Below are 20,160 nucleotides of genomic sequence, written 5' to 3' on the forward strand. Positions count from 1 at the left end.
GTATGTCAATCATCCAACTTCTCTTGACAAGTGAAAGAAACGATCCTTAGCAAAGCGGCAGCCATCCAATGCCTACATGCTGAGCCAAATAGCAAAATTTTGTTCGTCGTTTAAATGAGTGCTGTGCACATGCTAGATTGAATTTAAATGACATAATTTTTAATAAGTAAATTCTTAAACTGTATATTTCAATAATAAATGAAGATCGCGTCGACAGACTTCAACGTCCACTTATCTTGAAATGTCAAATATAATTTTTTTTGAGGTACCCTGTACAAAGAAGTGCAGGTAAGCTTTTCATCATTTCTCATATTTTTGTGTATAATAGCTGTATCTCTTCCTTCAATTTTTTCAAGTTTACTTTAAACCAAATCAGATTGCTATAAAATGAAATTATATTAAAAATAGTTGGAAAGTTTTAAATGTAGTACAGTATAACAGTTTACCTTTCTTGTCCATCTTTTCACAGCAGAATAGCCACTTGACTGCAACCTTGGATAAAAGAAGGTGTTGAAAGCATATACTGGTTGATATTTATTCTTCTTTCCTCTTTCAATAAGCAAGTTCATATAAAAATTGATAACCTAGAACAGCAAAAAGGTTGTATTTCTACTCACAATTTCATTTCTACAATCTTCTAAATAAGTTTCTGCCTTCAAAAACTAGGTGTAGGTTACTGATTCTTACCTCATCATTAAGCCAATTTGTACCTGCAAGAGTACAAATATCATGCCTCGTTATTTTCAGACTGAAAGCTTCCACAAGAACTTCAGACTGTGGTTCAGGTCTTAGAGCGGAGGCTACTCTTCTCTGTATGAAAAATGTAATGAGTCAATACAAAATTATAGTCATCTTTAACATTGTACATAAGACTGCTTCTAAAAAATACCTCAATTTCCGGAGTCAGTTTAGGAAGGGCTGCTTCTTCTTCCTCTTCTTCAACCATGACCTCATCTTCTAAAATTGCTTCAGTTATTTTCATGTGATTACGAATTCGTTCTTCAAGAATATCAGCATATAACTGTTTATTTCTCTTTCGATATAATTCAGCTTTAATTCTCTCCTCCTCCGCCCTTCTTTCACGTTCTTTAGCAACATAGTCAAACAGCTCACTCCTGGAATGTAGAGTAATATTGTAACAAAAGTGTTGTATTCCAAGCAACAGTGTGAGTATTAAAGAGGCTATAATGATTTCTGTCTGAACTATACTAAGCAATGCCCCTTTAAATGTGTGCGTTTCCATTTTATATGAAAAATGCTCTTTCCTGTAATACACTGCATTACCTAACATGGAATCCTGTCCTGCAGCACGGTAAGCAGGCAGGATGATCGGTCCTGAGCTAGAAAAACCACACAGTGTGCTGTGTGGATGGTCCCACTGAAGTACTTGTGTTTAAAGCAGTTTATTGTTCTCCCTACAACTACCTGCTTACCTCTCTACACATGCAGCATCCAGCACAAATGCACCCTTATTTTAGGTAACACACTTATGGCTGATGTTCCATAAATGTTAACCAGTCTAGCTGAATTCCACAGATATATTTTTAAAAGCACATTTGTCGTGAGCTCCACCAAAAGCTCCAGTTACCTCTACAACTTCATGTAAAATGCATGGCACTACTGCCTTTGACTAATTTATATTATTACAAGTATGACAAACTTCTGAAACACACAAAATACTTACATAGCATCCTGTGTAATTTTTGTGACTAATTTAACCCTTTCACAGTCATGGACATACCTGTATGCCTGGCAAGCAGAATGCCCAGATGTCTATGGGCATCCATATACACCCCGCAGGTGGAATACCCAGACAGCTAAAGGCATTCATTTATGCCAGGCAGATAGGAAGGCAATGCCAGGCAGGTAGGAAGGCCTGAAGCGTAAGGCATTCATCTAACAGAAAGGGAGGGGGGGGGGGGGGGGGCGCTAGTTTTAAAGTTCTCTAATGTTGTTATCGGAAATTGCAACCACTGTGGCCATACAGACTGATACTGATTTTATAAAGAGTATTATTGAACAGTGGTTTACGCCCATTGAAAGGTGTAATTAGTCTACATGGGCCATAGCCTGGAGCGGGCTTCAGTTGAGTCAGCCACCCACCATGCATGCACACAATATGCTCACCCCTGTCAGGTGGCTGAGCAGGAAGGACACTCGGTCCTCGTAGCCCCGAAAGGGTTATGTCTCTTTCATATCATCTTACTGTGTCAAGGTCAAGGCAGAGAATGTGTGTGCATGGAGGAGGGGAGGGGGAGGTGGGAGGAGGGGGGAGGGGAAGGGGAAGGAGAGGGAGGGACAGGGGGGAGGGGAAGGGGAAGGGGAAGGAGAGGGAGGGACAGGGGAGAGAGGCAGAGAATGTGTGTGCATGGAGGAGGGGAGGGGGAGGTGGCAGGAGGGGGGAGGGGAAGGGGAAGGGGAAGGAGAGGGAGGGACAGGGGAGGGAGGGACAGGGGAGAGAGGGGGAGGGAAAGGGAGGGGGGAGAGGGAGAGGAGGAGGAGGAGGAGGAGGAGAGAGAGAGAGAGAGAGAGAGAGAGAGAGAGAGAGAGAGAGAGAACTTACTCTGCAGATATCCAGTTGGTGCAGAATAGTTGACTTTTAAAGGGATTAAAAACCTTTCCATAGCTCTCCTTCTTCGACTGAGAAGTTTTCTCCTCTATGATTTCAAGGTCTTCGTTACCTGCAATGATGACATAACATAATTATTCTGGACACAAACTATAAAGCATAACACCTTCCTTGTTATCAGAGGAGTATCCACTAATTATAAACAAAAATATTAAACAAAATTTCCTGGCAGATTAAAACTGTGTGCCGGACCAATAGTCAAACTCGGGACCTTTGCCTTTTGCGGGCACGTGCTCTACCATCTGAGCTACCCAAGCACAACTCACGCCCCATCCTCATAGCTTTACTTCTGCCAGTACCTCGTCTCCTACCTTCCAAACTTCAGAAAAGCTCTCCTGTGAACCTTGCAGAACTAGCGCTCCTGGAAGAAAGGATATTGCAGAGACATGGCTTAGCCACAACCTGGGGGGATGTTTCCAGAATGAGGTTTGCAGGAGAGTTTCTGTGAAGTCTGGAAGGTGGGAGACAAGGTACTGGCAGAAATAAAGCTGTGAGGACCGAGTTTGAGTCTCAGTCCAGCACACTGTTTTAATCTGCCAGGAAGTTTCATATCAGCTTACACTCTGCTGCAGATTAAAAATCTCATTCTAAAAATATTAAATATAAACTATTACACAAATCAAATTTATCAAAATTATTATAGAGCCTGCAGAACTGTCAGAAAGGAGACACTCATTCAAGACTAGTAACACATTTAATAACTAAGCTGTAGCCTTTAAGACCACAAATATTTTAAGCGATTTCACTTAGTACTCTGATGACAATACGTGGGAAATTGTAATACGCCTGCCCAACATACAGGTTATTGGAACTTATCATTCATTCAAATTTCCAAATCTAAAAATTTAGTTCAGGTGAAAAAAAATGTACTTAAATTCACATGTATATACTGAATACCTACATACAATGTGCACAATTACCTAGCTTCTTAGCATCTGTGTCTCTGTCTTTGCTCGTCTTTTCACCTTCAGTACCATCTTCCGTAAGATCGATAATATCTACTACAGATTTACTTTTGGATAACCCTTCATTTGTCATTTTATCACTAGCTGTTTTTCTTGGTGAACTGAAACATCACATATAAAAAAGCTGTTAAATAAACTCAATAAAGCATTAGTCATTCACTTTTCATATTTGTTTACTTATTTCTATTACAAAAAACAGTTAGCCACAACTTCAAAAGAAGAATTTTCGATCTAGTTGTGGTGATTCATCACTTGTGCAGAACTTCTATGAACTAAAACAGAGCATTAAATAAAAAGTGACAAAAGTTTATTAATCTTATAGCTATATGTGTCACAATTCGAGAACCAGTGTGAAAGAAGGTATTCTTCAAGCACATGAAAGATAGTACCACTCCCACTTGCTTAAGTGATATTTTCCCTACACTTTTTCACATATTCAGAAAAACATCTATGCATAAATTACATGCAAAATTTATAACACTCATCTTTACGTAGATTGATGGGCAGGCAAGTGACAAACAGATTACGATGTAGTACTAGAAAAGTTGTGAATTAACTTATAAGTTTTTTTGTATGGGTAGAATGATTACAAAAGAAAAAAAATTATGTGTATAATGATTACAAAAGAAAAAATACTAACACATATACCTGCTTCTGTGACCAAGGTCGCTAATGCACACTTGTGCCTTGGCGCTTGACCCTGGAGTAAGGCGGTTCGTAACCTTGTGGTCAAAAAAATTTTCACTGCCAGTATTTTGCCAGCACGGGGAGGAGAGGTGTTCAGTTCTTGATCATCACTCTCTGTGTCAATGTCCCGTTTTAAATACCAAGCCTCTCCGCAATGCCTCATGAAGAGAAGGCATGTAAGACTGTTGATGGCAATCCGTCTGTCAAATGGGGATGTTAAGCTTGGGAGCCCTCTTGGTGATATTCGCATGGAATAAAGCTACATGCGGGCACTGGGTGTGACCCTCTCTCTTCTCTCATCATCATCATCGTCATCATCATCATCCAATGCACCCCCCCCCCCCCCCCACACACACACACACACACACACACACACACACACACACACACACACACAGAGAGAGAGAGAGAGAGAGAGAGAGAGAGAGAGAGAACACATACATGTAGTATCACAAAAATTTTTAATGGAGCATGTTGCAAATAATCAAACAAATGAGTACATGTAACAGCCAAAAACTTTTTCTTCTTTGTACTACAGTACTGACTCTTTGCATGCCTTATCTTGATGTTCTAACATCTATTATTGTGGCATTTTACCAGTTTCAGTGCTTCCTTCACATTCCTTTGGTGTATTCACACCTTTTTTGAAATTGCTGTTTGATTTAGCTTACGCTTTTGTTTCCTGTCTTTTCCACTCCCAAAACATCTTCAACATCTGACCTCCATAACTTCCCTCTGTCAGACTGTTAAAAGAGTCCTTTGCTATTTCCTGGCTTTCCTAAACTCTGTCTCCCTGTGTTTTGTATCCCCCCCCCCCCCCCCCCCTGCCATATGGTCTTCTGTACCTAGGATGGCATTTTTCCATGTCATGATGATGATCTTGCATTTCTTAGTGTACTCCCAGATCCTCCTGGACTATCAGCTGTTGCTCATTCCCATCAAACTTTTCCTTATCTCCTCTGTTAATTCAATGACTTCTTGTACAGTTCCTGATTTATCCTTTTATTCCAAATGTCATGTCCCTTTCTATGGTGCAATACTTTAAAACACACTATTATTTGGTCTTTTCCCCAGGTTCATGTTGATTTACGAAGGATGAAAGCTTTTGAAGCTATGTGAACAGAAAGATTTTGATTTTAGTTTGCTTTGCTTTCAGACAGAACTATCCAAGTAGATAAACAAAACAGAACTCACACCAGATTTACATTACCCTGCAAATCTTTAAATACTTACATCATTCTACGATATTGAATAGCACCATTCACCTCAATTTCCTGAAGACAGATGTTAATTTACAATAGAAAAACTCAGTTGTGTAACACACCACATTCAGTCTGAGCTATCAGTGACTGCTAATTGGCAGAGAGATCATCATAACAGTACTGGATATCTCGGTAACAATTCTTTGACTGGGACGCAAGCCGAATGCTTTAAACCACGACTGACTTGCTTATTAAGAAACATTTCCTTTCACATCTAAGGAGAACAACAGGCCACTAACAACAACAACAACAACAACAACAACAACAACAACAAATCAACAAGAAACTACAAGGGTAGTTTTATAAACATAGCTTATAAATGAAGTTTTAACTGATTCACAGAACAGATTCTATACATACCTTTCTGCACAGCTGCCAAAGAAGTATGGGGATGAAGAACATTGTTGTTTCAAAAGTTGAGAGTACTGCATTTTTTCATCAAGACGTATACTCTGAAAATTAAGCCATACGGTGTTATGCAATGAAGCAAAAGCTTGGAGGAAAAAAAAAGGAGAACAGCAACAATACTGCAATGACCCTGAAAATGGGATGTCCCATAACCACATTTGAAGTCTTCATTCTATGACTGGTAGGTACAAACAACCTAGAGATTGATAACGAGACAATAAATATATTATAAATGACATCAGGTTTACACAAACCATTATTTTAAATTAGCCACACAATAATGAATATAGCATCAATGACGACCAGTTGCATAAGTACCACTTTAACATGTTTTTTGAAAATATAACTGATTTTGTTGTTACCTTATATATCCATAATTTTCCCAATAAAACTTTGTCATTGTATAGGGACTAATTTTATAATCATCACTCACTGGATGTCAATTTTGACCCGACTTCTGAAACTTAACTCTGTTCATCAGTCTATTTTTTGGGTAACAGTAAACTTGGATACACTGAGTGAGGTTCATTCTTGATCTAAATTGGCATAAAATATGGTTCACAACAATGCTAAAATACAATCGACATGTTTATCGCATTTTGACCACAGATGTTACTCACACATCATAGATGATGATGATTATGATGATGATGACGATGATGATGATGACGTCCCATACTCTGAGGAGCGTAGGGGATGATGCAGGAGACCTGCACCGGCGATTAGGCAAGGTCCTAGCAAAGGTGGTGGTTTGAGACTACCTTCCTCCTAGCGTAATGTGGATGAATGATAATGATGAAGACGACACAACACCCAGTCATCTCGAGGAAGGGAAAAATCCCTGACCCGCCAGGAATCGAACCCGGGACCTTGTGCGTGGGAAGCGAGAACGCTACCGCAAGACCACAAGCTAGATACACTGTATTTATTAACAAAGATATTGTGCTTTACAGATGGAGAAAAGTAAGCACAAAAAGGCACACTCCGAAAACTTCTTCACAACTGAAAAAGATTTATACGACTGGAAACTGTACTGAGTCAGTATTAAGACAGCAAACAAAGAGCTGCTATGCTCAAGAAATAAAAGCTATGGAACTTTAGAATCTTTGTATTTCACCTTTATGTACTTACATGGGCTGTGTAAAGTGGAGCAAAAATACTGTCAAACTTATCAAGCTTCTAATGGAAAAAACGGAAAGTGATAATTTCATCAAGCCTACTTCTACAGAAAGTGGACAGAAGCTAGTTGCAGCCCTCAAGCTACAGTTCATTCCTCTTTCCAATCCATACAATGATGATGACAAAATTTCATCCTGAAGTTGCATCTATTGGTTTGCAAACACTTCAATAAACTCATGTTAATTTTTGGAAAAGAACTTTTGGCATGAAAGGTTGTTTATTATAATATTCACTGTGTTCTTGTTCATTTCTACTTCTTCTGGTACAGATTTAAATAACACTAAAGGTTGCAGTTCTTCTGCAAGTCTGTCATAAAGAGGTGATTCTAACTTCAAATAAAAATTTCGTTCTCCTCATTGAGGACAACGAAAAAAGAGAATCTTTACATTCAACTGATACGACCGATAGTGTAACTGAACTGTGACAGTGATAAACTGCGTGTTTTGAATTAAACACAAGCTCTAATTACAGAGGGAGGCGGAGGGGGAGAGGGGGGGGCAGAGAGGGAGCAGGGGTGAAGGGAGGGAGGGGGGGCAGAGAGGGAGCAGGGGTGAAGGGAGGGAGGGGGGGGCAGAGAGGGAGCAGGGGTGAAGGGAGGGAGGGAGGTGACAGAGGGAGCAGGGGTGAAGGGAGGGAGGGAGGTGACAGAGGGAGCAGTGGGGGGGGGGGGGGGGGGCGACGGAGACAGGGAGCGGGGCGGGGCGGGGGCGACGGAGACAGGGAGCGGGGGCGACGGAGAGAGGGGGCGGGGGCGGGGGCGACAGAGAGGGGGCGGGGGCGACAGAGAGGGGGCGGGGGCGACAGAGAGGGGGCGGGGGCGACAGAGAGGGGGCGGGGGCGACAGAGAGAGACCTGACAAACAGTTGGTAGTATCTTACTTAAACAATGAATTGACGCATCAATTACTTCCATTACGATTGTCACAGAGAAATTAGGGGCAAAGTTTAAACAGATTATAAATCATGGTCTGGAGAGCTATGTGCCTAGCAAGTGGATTAAGGATACAAAAGAATTACCATGGTTTGACTACAAAATTTGGTAAATGCTGAGGAAGCAAAGGTCTGTTGGACTCTCAGTTCAAAAAAGAATGCACAAATGATGACTTACGAAGGTTAGCAGAGACTTGCATCTGTGTGAAAAGACAAATGTGTGAAGCATACAACAATTACCATGGTCATAGTGTGGTAAAAGATACGGCTGAGAAACTGAAAAAATTGTGGTTCCATGTAAAATCATTAAGTGGGTCTAAGGCTGACAGAGGGAGCGGGGGTGACAGAGGGAGTGGGGGTGACAGGGAGCGGGGGTGTGACAGAGTGACAGAGGGAGCGGGGGGGGGGGGGGTGACAGAAGGAGCGGGGGGGGGGGGGTGACAGAGGATCATTTTAAAGGAAGATGTTGTAACATTTAAAAGGTGGGTTTCTAGGTTGTTACCAGCAGTTTTGAATAATGTGCAAGTATTGCGAAGATGCTTTGGGAGCTCAAATGAGAATTCCTGCAAGGAAGCCAACATTCTTTTCATGGAACAATACTGAGAAAATTTAAAGCAGCAGAATTTGAAGCCGATTGCAGAATGATTCTACTCGCGCCAAAAGACATTTCATATTGAAGACCACAAAGATACATTACAAGAAATTAGGACTCATACGGAGGCAGGTAGACAGTCATCTTTCCCTCGCTCTATTTGTGAGTGGAACATCAAAGGAAATGACTAGTAGTGGTACAGGGTACTCTCTGCCACACCTTGTACAGTGTCTTGTAGAGTTTGCATGTAGATATAGCTGCAGAACAGGCAAAAATGGTAGCTTTTAGGTGAACCAGAGGTAAACAGTAACAGTGGAGACCTGTGAAATGCAGATGCTCTAGCCAGCTGTCCCAGTGGAGAAGTTTCACATCAGAGAATTAACTGGTATCTCCACCCACCACCTAGACACAGCTTTAAAGTACCACAGTAGAAGATAGTAACAAAAAGGCACATCTTAGCAGAGGCAGCAAGCATGATATTTGCCCCTGAGAACTGCGACATCAGTGGGGTACACAGGTTAGAGCACTACAACGGTAGTCCCCACTCATGCAGGGCCCCTTGGTGGGGCCAAGTGACAAACACTATTGTCGCTAGCCATACGATGTAGGGCAGTGATGTTTAGGATTCAGCTGAATGCTGTTGCTACGAAACTGGGAGTTTGTTAAAATCCAGAAACATCCCTATTTACAGAGTAGCAGAACGGGAGGAATCTGAAAAAGGTTGGCCAGAGATGCCCTGCAGTTGCAGAATGAATTGTGAGATTGGCAAAGCCTGGAAAGTGCTAATGGACTGGAGGGTTGACTATAGGAAGGAAAAAACAGTGTGCCAGCACAATCCTTTAAAAATTCATGTTTTTGTATTCAGACAGAGTTATCACTCAGATCGTTGTGGCGCCAATTCTATGTCAGTAATTGCCAGCTTCAGGTAAGCTCTGAAAAGCCTGTTTTTCTCACTCAAAGTGTTATTGTTCTTCAGAATGCTGCTAGTGATTCTTATTTCTCTTAGCTCTCACGTCATGGACTCTGACGCTAACTTATGTTGTGCAGCCAGTTGCATCCTTTGCTTTTTCTAATGTTCAGAATTAGCCGTCAGTATGGCAGCTGAGCTGATTGCAAACAAATAGTGTTAATCGTAGAGTCTCCTGCTGCAAGCATCCTATTGAGTCTCAAAATCTGTGCCTCTCATAGATGCCTTATGACTGTTTGGCACTGAGCCACTTAATCAACCTATCTTCGCTGTAAGTTTGTCTTTCTGCATTTGCTCCTAACAACTCGGAAATTGCAGACTGTCCTGTAACCCTGTCTTCCCTCTAGCCTGTGTTAGGACACAACAATGGGTTAAGAACATTTTATATTTAATGTGTGTATCACTTAAAAGTGCAGTACAGCTGTATTGAGTGAAAAATTGTGTCCTGGGGGTGAAACAGGGTGGAGGGGCGGTGGTGGAGGTTAGATGCGTGAGGAATGGTAGGTCATCAGAAGCGGTCATGCGTTTCCATCGATTATAGGCCTACAAGCTGAAGATTGAGTAGTGATTCCCTGCTCCATCTACCCCACTACATCACAAGAAGCAGCAACAGGGTGTTTGACAAAGTGATACTGATCCTCTGCAGCACGCCTTATGAATCACTGGCAATGCAGTGCGCAGACATGCCCAGGTCGTGTTCAGTTTCCATCAAGTCTTTTACACTGCATGGAATACAGATACGAGTTCCTAACAATACTAATGCAAGAAATGCATATATACACACTATGTAAATGTCTGCTTACTGTTCTACACTGGCAGAAGGGAAATTTATTCTTGTTATTCCATACAGCATCTGTAGTGTTCTTTCAGGAAAAGTAACCTCCCCCTACTACAAACGGTGCTCACTTTCATTTTGCAGAGAGACTGTACCTCCTCAGCATTTCCTGTGCAGTCCTCTTATATGAGTAAACACAATAAGTTCACTGAGCTCACATTTATATAGTTGGGCTGTTTTCAGATTATTACACGAGTACTTATTTGTAATTGGTAAGTGAGATATGTAAAATTTGTTCCTATTAACAAAATTTGTAAGTATGAAATTGTTAGTGACCTTAATAGTGTTGGTGGGAAAGCGACTGGATAGGTAAACGTGGCCCCTTGCTGCTGTCTATCGTCGACAGCATATTGTACAGTGGTGTACCTGTGTAGTAGTCAGTTGGTGGTAAATTTATCACCAGATAGTTCCTGCACTTCTCTCACCATTAATTCTGTTACTATTAGACTGCAAAAACCTCTTCCATTAAGGAATTGCTGGCATTTTTAGAGTGGACTGCACTGGGTGCAGACACTATTCACAGCCAGTTCCCCTTAGATCACTGAAGTTGAGCACCATCAGGTGTGGCCGGTACTTGCATGGGTTCCCGTCTGTGCCCGGCACATGCTATTGACAGTTTTTCCTATGCCTTTACAGCAGAATGGACAGGAGGAACACCTGAAGTCTCTGATCACCAGTCTTTGGGACAATGTCCTGGATTCAATTCACCTTCTGCTCTGAGTCTCATGAAGTGAGGGCATGCAACACTGTTGATTTTGATCCATGTCAGATGGAGACACATAGCTCAGCTGTAATGTACTGCTGGAATTACGCTGTAATGTCTGAAATTCCATAACTCCTAAGTGAGGGAGATAATTTATGCCTGTGGGTCTCGTGAGATGTTGGGAGAGCTGAGGCTGAGGTGATGCATTTGACACTCCTCGTGTTGTGAAAAGTATTCCAGACAATGGTAGTGGAAAATACATACTGACAAGAAGTTGGGACAGGATCTTCAATGTGGTAAATAGCTGACAGCTTCAGGTGTTAAATGTTGGTTTTCTTTTTTTTTTTTTTTTCCTTCCTTCATAATAGCTTGCGAAACAACTGCACATACGTAATCATTTAGCCCATTACTTGCCAAGATTTACTTATTTTATTTTTTTAATTTTTTTACATTAACATTACACCCTGAGTGATAGATGAACGTTGCTTTGAAAAACTTCAGTACATTAGTATAAAAACTACAGGCCATCCCATTTTTGGGGCATACACAAAATTAGTTACCAAAATGCACAATATTATTGTCAATGTAGAAAACTATAAGAAACATCGTGAACAAAATAAAAACACTGCTTGATGTATTATTGAGAGTGTATTCAGTATGAAATGAAACAGAACACTTGTTATATTCACCAACATTGCACCTAACACACATTTTTGCCATTTTCTTCTTGAGTTATCCACATCCCTCCTGTGTTTTATTTGGCACAATTAAGTAGTTCCCTGGATCTAATCTTCTACATCTACATCTACATGGATACTCTGCAGATCACATTTAAGTGCCTGGCAGAGGGTTCATCGAACCACCTTCACAATTCTCTATTATTCCAATCTCGTATAGCGCGTGGAAAGAATTAACACCTGTATCTTTTCGTACAAGCTCGGATTTCCCTTATTTTATCTCCTCCCTATGTAAGTCGGTGTCAACAAAATATTATCGCATTCGGAGGAGAAAGTTGGTGATTTGAATTTCGTGAGAAGATTCCGTCACAATGAAAAATGCCTCTCTTTTAACAATGTCCATCCCAAATCCTGTATCATTTCTGTGACACTCTCTCCCATATTTCGCAATAATACAAAACGCGCTGCCTTTCTTTGAACTTTTTCGATGTACTCCGTCAGTCCTAACTGGTAAGGATCCCACACCGCGCAGCAGTATTCTAAAGGAGGATGGACAAGCGTAGTGTCGGTAGTCTCCTTAGTACGTCTGTTACATTTTCTAAGTATCCTGCCAATAAAATGCAGTCTTTGGTTAGCCTTCCCCCACAACATTTTCTGTGTGTTCCTTTCAATTTAAGTTGTTCGTAATTGTAATACCTAGGTATTTAGTTGAATTTACAGCTTTTAGATTAGACTGATTTATCGTGTAATTGAAGTTTAACGAGATCCTTTTAGCACTCATGGATGACCTCACACTTTTTGTTATTTAAGGTCAACTGCCACTTTTTGCACCATTCTGAAATTTCTTCTAAATCATTTTGCAGTTTGTTTTGATCTTCTGATGACAACGTCATCTGCAAAAAACCGAAGACAGCTGCTCAGATTGTCTCCCAAATTGTTTATATAGTAGATAAGGAACAGCAAAGGGCCTATAACACTCCCTTGGGGAACGCCAGAAACAACTTCTGTTTTACTCGATGACTTTCCATCAATTACTACGAACTGTGACCTCTCTGACAGTAAATCACAGATCCAGTCACGTAACTGAGACGATATTCCATAAGCACGCAATTTCACTACAAGCCGCTTGTGTGGTACAGTGTCAAAAGCCTTCTGGAAATCCAGAAATACGGAATCGATCTGAAATCCCTTGTCAATAGCACTCAACAGTTCATCCCACAACTATCCTGCAGACCTTGTCCACAAACAGATTTCCCGAGCAATACATTCCTCCCCGTCCAACAACAATGTTCCTACCCCCAGACCACGCAGAAGCATCCCCCTTGTCACCCAATATTATCCTGGCCTCAAAAACATCAACAAATTACTCCGCCAGGGATATGACTTTCTCAAGTCAACCCCTGAAATGAGATCATCCCTTGACAAAATTCTCCCCACACCACCCAGAGTTGCCTTTCGTTGCCCCCCTAACCTCCGTAACATCCTTGTCAAACCCTACAATATTCCCAGACTACCTTCTCTACCCAGCGGTTCCTACCCCTGTAACCGACCCCGCTGCAAAACCTGCCCCATGCATCCCCCCACAACCACCTACTCCAGCCCCACTACTGGTAAAACATAAACAATTCAAGGCAGGGCCACGTGCAAAACTACACATGTCATTTATCAATTGACATGCCTGCACTGCACAGCCTTTTACATCGGCATGACAACAACTAAACTGGCTGAGCGCATAAACGGACACAGACGAACTGTCCGCCTAGGAGATGCCCAATACCCAGTAGCGGAGCATGCCCTCCAGCATTATTCTAGGGACCTAGGAACCTGCTACACCGTATGTGCCATTTGGCTTCTCCCACCCAACACCAGTCCCTCTGAACTGCGGAGATGGGAACTTGCACTCCAACACATCCTTTCATCCCGCCATCCCCCTGGACTGAACCTACGTTAAACAACCTCACTCCCATTCATTCACTCTTTCCCTTTCCTCTTTAGCCATTCATGCATCTTTTCATCCTACATAGTTGTGTTTATCTTTATACTATATACCTCTTTACTTCTTGAAGCATCCTCTTTGGTTTGAAGCTGGCACAGTACTTACAGTAGAATATCTTTGGCTTCCCTCTGACAACCATGCCTCCATCCTTGCTACCCTCCCTATTTTCCTTTCCCTGTTGCTTCATAACCTGGGTTGTGAGTAACTGAATCTCCTTTCCCTTCTTCCCTTTCTTTCCCCTCTCTCCTCCCCGATGAAGGAACATTTGTTCCGAAAGCTAGGAATGTAAATTTTCAGTTCTGTTTTATGTGTATCTATCGGCTGTACTGAGCTGAGGTAAGTACTGGCCAGCCCCTCTATCTCTTTGTTAGTATTTGTTTCACATGTGAATAAAGAGCTAGTTGTGTTTCACAAGAACGATGTTCTCTAAACCCATGTTGACTGTGTGCCAATAGACCGTTTTCTTCAAGGTAATTCTCTATGTTCGAACACAATATACGTTCTAAAATCCTGCTGCATATTGACGTTAACGATATGGGCCTGTAATTTAGTGGATTACTCCTACTACCTTTCTTGGATATTGGTGTGGTCTTTGCAACTTTCCAGTCTTTGGGTACGGATCTTTCATAGAGCGAACAGTTGTATATGATTGTTAAGTATGGAGCTAATGCATCAGCATACTCCGAAAGGAACCTAATTGGTATACAGTCTGGACCAGAAGACTTGCTTTTATTAAGTGATTTAAGTTGCTTCACTACTCCGAGGATATTTACCTCTACGTTACTCATGTTGGCAGCTGTTCTCGATTTGAATTCTGGGATATTTACTTCGTCTTCTTTTGTGAAGGCGTTTCGGAAGGCTGAGTTTAGTAACTCTGCTTCGGCAGCACTGTCGTCGATAGTATCTGCATTGCTATCGTGCAGAGAAGGCATTGATTGTTTCTTGCTGCTAACATACTTCACATACAACCAGAATCTCTTTGGATTTTCTGCCAGGTTTCGACACAAAGTTTCGTTGTGGAAACTGTTATAGGCATCTCGCATTGAAGTCCGCACTAAATTTCGAGCTTCTGTAAAAGATTGCCAATCTTGGGGATTTTGCATCTGTTCTGTTCTGTTACTGTTGTTGTTTCTGCAACAGTGTTCTAACCCGTTTTGTGTACCAAGGAGGCTCAATTGCTTCCGATATTATTTCTCTGAATTTAAGTCACATCTGGTCTACACTTATATTATTAATTTGGAATGAGTGGAGATTGTCCCTCAGGAAGGCGTCAAGTGAATTTTTGTCTGCTTTTTTGAATAGGTATATTTTTTGAGGATTTGGGGATTACAATATTCAATCTTGCTATGACAGCCCTGTGTTCACTAATCCCTTAATCAGTTTTGATGCTCATTATTAAGTGAGGATTATTTGTTGCTAAGAGGTCGAGTGTGTTTTCACAACCGTTTACTTTTCGCGTGGGCTCATGAACTAACTGCTCGAAATAATTTTCAGAGAATGTGTTCAGCACAAATTCGGATGATATTTTATGTGTACCTCCGGAATTAAACATGTATTTTCGCCAACATACTGAGGGTAAATTAAAGTCACTACCAACTATTATCGTATGAGTCGGGTACGTGTTTGAAATCTAACTCAAGTTTTCTTTGAACCTTTCAGCAACTGTATCATTTGAATTGGGAGGTTGGTAAAAGGATCCAATTATTATTTTATTCTGGTTGCCAACAACGACCTCTGCCCATACTAACTCACAGGAAGTATCTACTTCAATTTCGCGACAAGTTAAACTACTTCTGACAGCAAGAAACACGCCACCGCCAACAGTGTTTAGCCTACCCTTTCAGACCACCGTTAGGTTCTTCAACATCTGTGCCCATCTGTCCTCCCATCAGTTTGCTTCCTTGTGGTCTCTGCATTTTGGTGTTGATCCTGCTTTCTTTGAATGATACATTACTACTCTCCTTCAGACATTCGAAAATTAGGCTTCTCAATAGGGTTAACAGTTCGATAAGCACGCCATGTATTTACCATGCATATATTAATCACCTGAGTGAATAGTGGCCCTGCAACTTCTTTGATCTTGTCCTCAGCCTATAAAGTGATATCTGCTTGACCAGCCGATCAATGCCATCCATATGGGATTGCGTTCCACCCATATGGGATTGCATTCTTGAACTAGATGTGGCACTGTAACAGATATTTCCTGCTCCTTTGCCTGTGAGTTAGTTTTAGCACAGCTCAAAGGACTATTAGTACTGTAACTTGTGGCTACACGTACTGTTTTGTCATCCCTCCATTCTACTGCCAGAACTTAATTCCCTTTGATGGACATATAGTCTTAGAATCCTTGTTCATTTTCTTTTGTCATCTTCCTTTTCATCATTAACCAAGAGGCATGCATTACTTCGCATCTCTGTTCCAGTAGATTTCATTTTCCTCTTCCCTAAATGCAATGAGTGTGTGAACACTGGTGAAAAGTTGTAAGAAAATGCTTGATTCAGATACTCTGATTCTGGAATCGTGCAGATTAGCTCATTTACTATCCTTGCATGTAACAGCTCTATTTGCTGTCTGCCTTGCCATAGTATGGAGAAAAATTACACAGAAAGCCACGGGAACTCTCTAAGACACCAAATTTCCCATCAGAAACATCTTAGCTGAATGTTTGCCATAATTATGTATCATCATTTCATCGCTTGAGAGTTATTATTGAAATATGCCAAGTTTACCAAATTCCTTCTTCAGTATTTGAAAGCACAACCTTAGTTTGTACATCTTGTCACTTCTGTCTATTTTGGTGCTATTAGTCAGGTGAACGAACTTCTTTGTTTCCCAAAACATATTTCTTTGCATGGACGTGAAGAGTGAAGGAACAACAACATCTGGAGCCTGTTCTCGGTACAACTTTCTTAGGTAAGCTTACAATACCAACTCAGTAGTAGTAGATGTTAATGAGGAAGGATTTTAGTTGTTCTTCAGTGAGAAGAAAATTTATATTGTTCTTTTGGGAAGTATAGAATTTGCTTTGTTCTATAATAGCATTCAACAGTTCCTCAGAAAAAATTCCTTTCACACCAGGGCACTGTCTTTGATAAGACATTCTACAACAGAATCTTCATTGCTATTACCTGATTCATTAGTTTTATATGTTGTTGTTGTTGTTGTGGTCTTCAGTCCTGAGACTGGTTTGATGCAGCTCTCCATGCTACTCTATCCTGTGCAAGCTTTTTCATCTCCCAGTACCTACTGCAACCTACATCCTTCTGAATCTGCTTAGTGTATTCATCTCTTGGTCTCCCTATATATATATATATATATATATATATATATATATATATGATGGTGTAATATCACTTACAACTGTGTTTATTGCAGATAATGCACCACTTTCCACTCCATGTCCTAATGGTTTTCTTTGCACAGCTTCTGGAGGTAAATCAGTAACATTAGCTTCAGCCCTGCTGGTTGCAACTTCTTAAGTGCCTGCTACATCTTGTACAAAACAGCCATTGCTCAGTGCATTTTCTTCGATGTCTCTTTCTGTTATTTCATCTGCATTGGGTGAAATAATCACCAATTCTAAGTCATCAGCTTCATCTTCACCCACTTCATAGTTCTACAGTTCTGCTAGAATTTCTTCACTGTTAAGGCTATTTGACACATTTTTATCCTATTGGACCCGTAAAATGTGGAAGGGAATATTTCACTCTACTACCTAACCCTGGAGAAAATCTCACATAATGTAAAGAAAGATCTCAACAACGTAAATAGTAATTTTTGTGTGTATAAGATATGTACACTGTAACACAGCACATCAACAAGGGGTGATAATGGAACATGCCACTGTCCCATTATTGGGACACACAAAATAAACTGATATTGCACTTGCTTCAGGATATCTGAAATATACTGCCTTACATGGACATCCACATTTTCATAACAAACACACGAGAGAACTAAATCACAATTCATTGTAGTATGGAAGCTGCCAGCAGGCATACAGTGCAGCCAAGTGTGAAGACAGAAAATGGACAAATTAAGTCCTTTCCTAAAATACACCAATTAAAAAGAAATTCTTTAGAATTATCAGGTCATATTGCAATCAGTCCAAATTTTAGGTACAACCATCAAAACTATAAGTTTCACTGCTTATATAGAAATAATATTTGCACCCCAAAAAAGGAATATGGTAGATACTGGGTTGGTAAATGAAAATAAACCCACCATGTAAACATTATCTCCATAAGTAATTTTGTCTACTCACATAAGAGAACTGGGCAGGAAAGTATAGTCGGTCTGTAACCCATAAAAGCAAGCAGCACTCATGGCGAGGAAGGTAACCTACTCCGAAGAACACTACACCTACCATACAGCACGGCTAAGAGTCCATTTTCCCTCTGGCAATGTTGAACAGTGAGCAGAGATTTATCTGATTCTGTCCATATATGATCCTTGCATTAGTATTATTAGTAACTCATATTTGTATTCCACTAGTGTTCATGCACTTTTTGGGTAATAAACACGCCCTGGCATGGCTGCCCACTCTGTTGCCACTGATTTGTAAGGCGCAACGCAGAAGGTCAATATAACTTCGTTAAAACACCATGTAGATCATCTTGTGATGTGGTGGGCTAGATGGAGTGGTGAATCCCATGCTCCCTCTTCAGTCTGTAGACCTGTGATGAAGGAAACTGGAAACTATATGGTCATATTCTGGCAACCTACCTATCTCATGCTTCTACCGTTAACCCACTCTCCTCCTCTTCTTCTTTTCCCATTGTGTTGTGCTCCAACTGAAAGAATTTTGGCCCTCACTGACCAACACCTTGTACCAATTACCCGAAATCTAACCTCCCATGTAAAAAATACCAACCACTTCCTTCGACCCACTCTCCTTTACCTCCTGGATCCTTACTCATCACTGTTGATGCCACTTCTGTACACACCAACCTTAGCCTTCCTACTACTGAACACTATCTCACCCAACATCCAAACCCACCACCCAATTCCTCATACACCTTACTAATTTTACCTAACACACATCTACTACTCCTTTGAAGGAACGGCATACAAACACATCTATGGCACAGCATGGGCACCCACATGGCACCCTCCTATGCCAGTCTGTTTGTGGTGTCACTGCCAGACACCACATTTGCTAGGTGGTAGCCTATAAATCAGCCGCGGTCCGTTAGTATACGTCGGACCCGCGTGTCACCACTATCAGTGATTGCAGACCGAGCGCCGCCACACGGCAGGTCTAGAGACACTTCCTAGCACTCGCCCAGTTGTACAGCCGACTTTGCTAGCGATGGTTCACTGACAAATTACGCTCTCATTTGCCGAGACGATAGTTAGCATAGCTTTCAGCTACGTCATTTGCTACGACCTAGCAAGGCACCATTACCAGTTACTATTGATGCTGTAAAACATGTACCATCAAGAGCGATGTTCACCAATTATGGATTAAAGTTAAGTATTCCAACAGCTACGACCTTTTTTGCTAAAGTCTAACTTCCTTAACTGTTCCAGACCTCACGCCAGCCTGTGTGAGCTTAAACGCGTGCCTTTCGGCTTCCTGTCATAGTGGATTGGCTGTCTTGCCAATCCACAACACTGTTCATACGTCATCTCGAGGAAATCTTCCCTGCATCCCAAAACCCCTAGTCTTGTTCAGGCTCATTGATGATATCTTTATCATCTGGACTCAGGGCCAAGACACCCTATCCTCATTCATTCACAACCTCAGCACCTTCTCCCCCATCCTCTTCACCTGGTCCTCTTCAACCCAGAGTGCCACCTTCCTGGACGTTGCCCTCCATCTCTCCAACAGCTCAATCAACACCTCTGACCATATTAAACTCACCAACCACCAATGGTACCTGCATTTCAACAGCTGCCATCCCTTACACATCAAAACATCCCTTCCATAGGCCCTAGCCAAATGGGGATGCCTCATCTGTAGTGACAAGAAATTTGTTCTCAATCACCACTCCTAGCCGCCATTGAATAGCCTGTGTCTGTTGCCATGGCAAGGCCGAGCATTCTATGCAACACCTGCATCCATTTCTAAGTAATCTTCTCAGAATTGCCCTCTCAAATGTATCTACACACTGTTTCATTTTACCATACATACAGTATAAAGCTGACTAAATGAATGTAAGTTTGGGATCTTCTCCCAAAACCCACAATCAATTTCAACCAAATCTGGTGCATAAACAACTTTATTATCAACACTGGTGGGTTTGTAACCTCCTAGCTCCAACAGGACCAAGAGGTGATGGCAAAATTTATTTATTTATTATTTTTTCAACCCCTGCTGTGTAGGCTA

General features: G+C 41.3%; 1 protein-coding gene across 2 annotated transcripts in view; it reads right to left on the minus strand.

Moving 5' to 3' along the window:
* Positions 1–20,160, minus strand: part of LOC126484161 (sentrin-specific protease 1-like) — a 144,185-nt gene that overhangs the window by 56,612 nt on the left and 67,413 nt on the right. For both annotated transcript variants that reach the window (XM_050107560.1, XM_050107559.1), the window contains 6 exons: positions 5,904–5,995; positions 3,550–3,695; positions 2,564–2,681; positions 890–1,115; positions 688–810; positions 447–584 (listed from right to left, as the gene is read on the minus strand). In XM_050107560.1, the coding sequence (XP_049963517.1) occupies positions 447–584; positions 688–810; positions 890–1,115; positions 2,564–2,681; positions 3,550–3,695; positions 5,904–5,995 (843 nt within the window). The remainder of the gene's footprint in view (positions 1–446; positions 585–687; positions 811–889; positions 1,116–2,563; positions 2,682–3,549; positions 3,696–5,903; positions 5,996–20,160) is intronic.

This window comes from Schistocerca serialis, chromosome 6 (genome assembly GCF_023864345.2).
Source record: "Schistocerca serialis cubense isolate TAMUIC-IGC-003099 chromosome 6, iqSchSeri2.2, whole genome shotgun sequence".
Lineage (NCBI taxonomy): Eukaryota > Metazoa > Arthropoda > Insecta > Orthoptera > Acrididae > Schistocerca > Schistocerca serialis.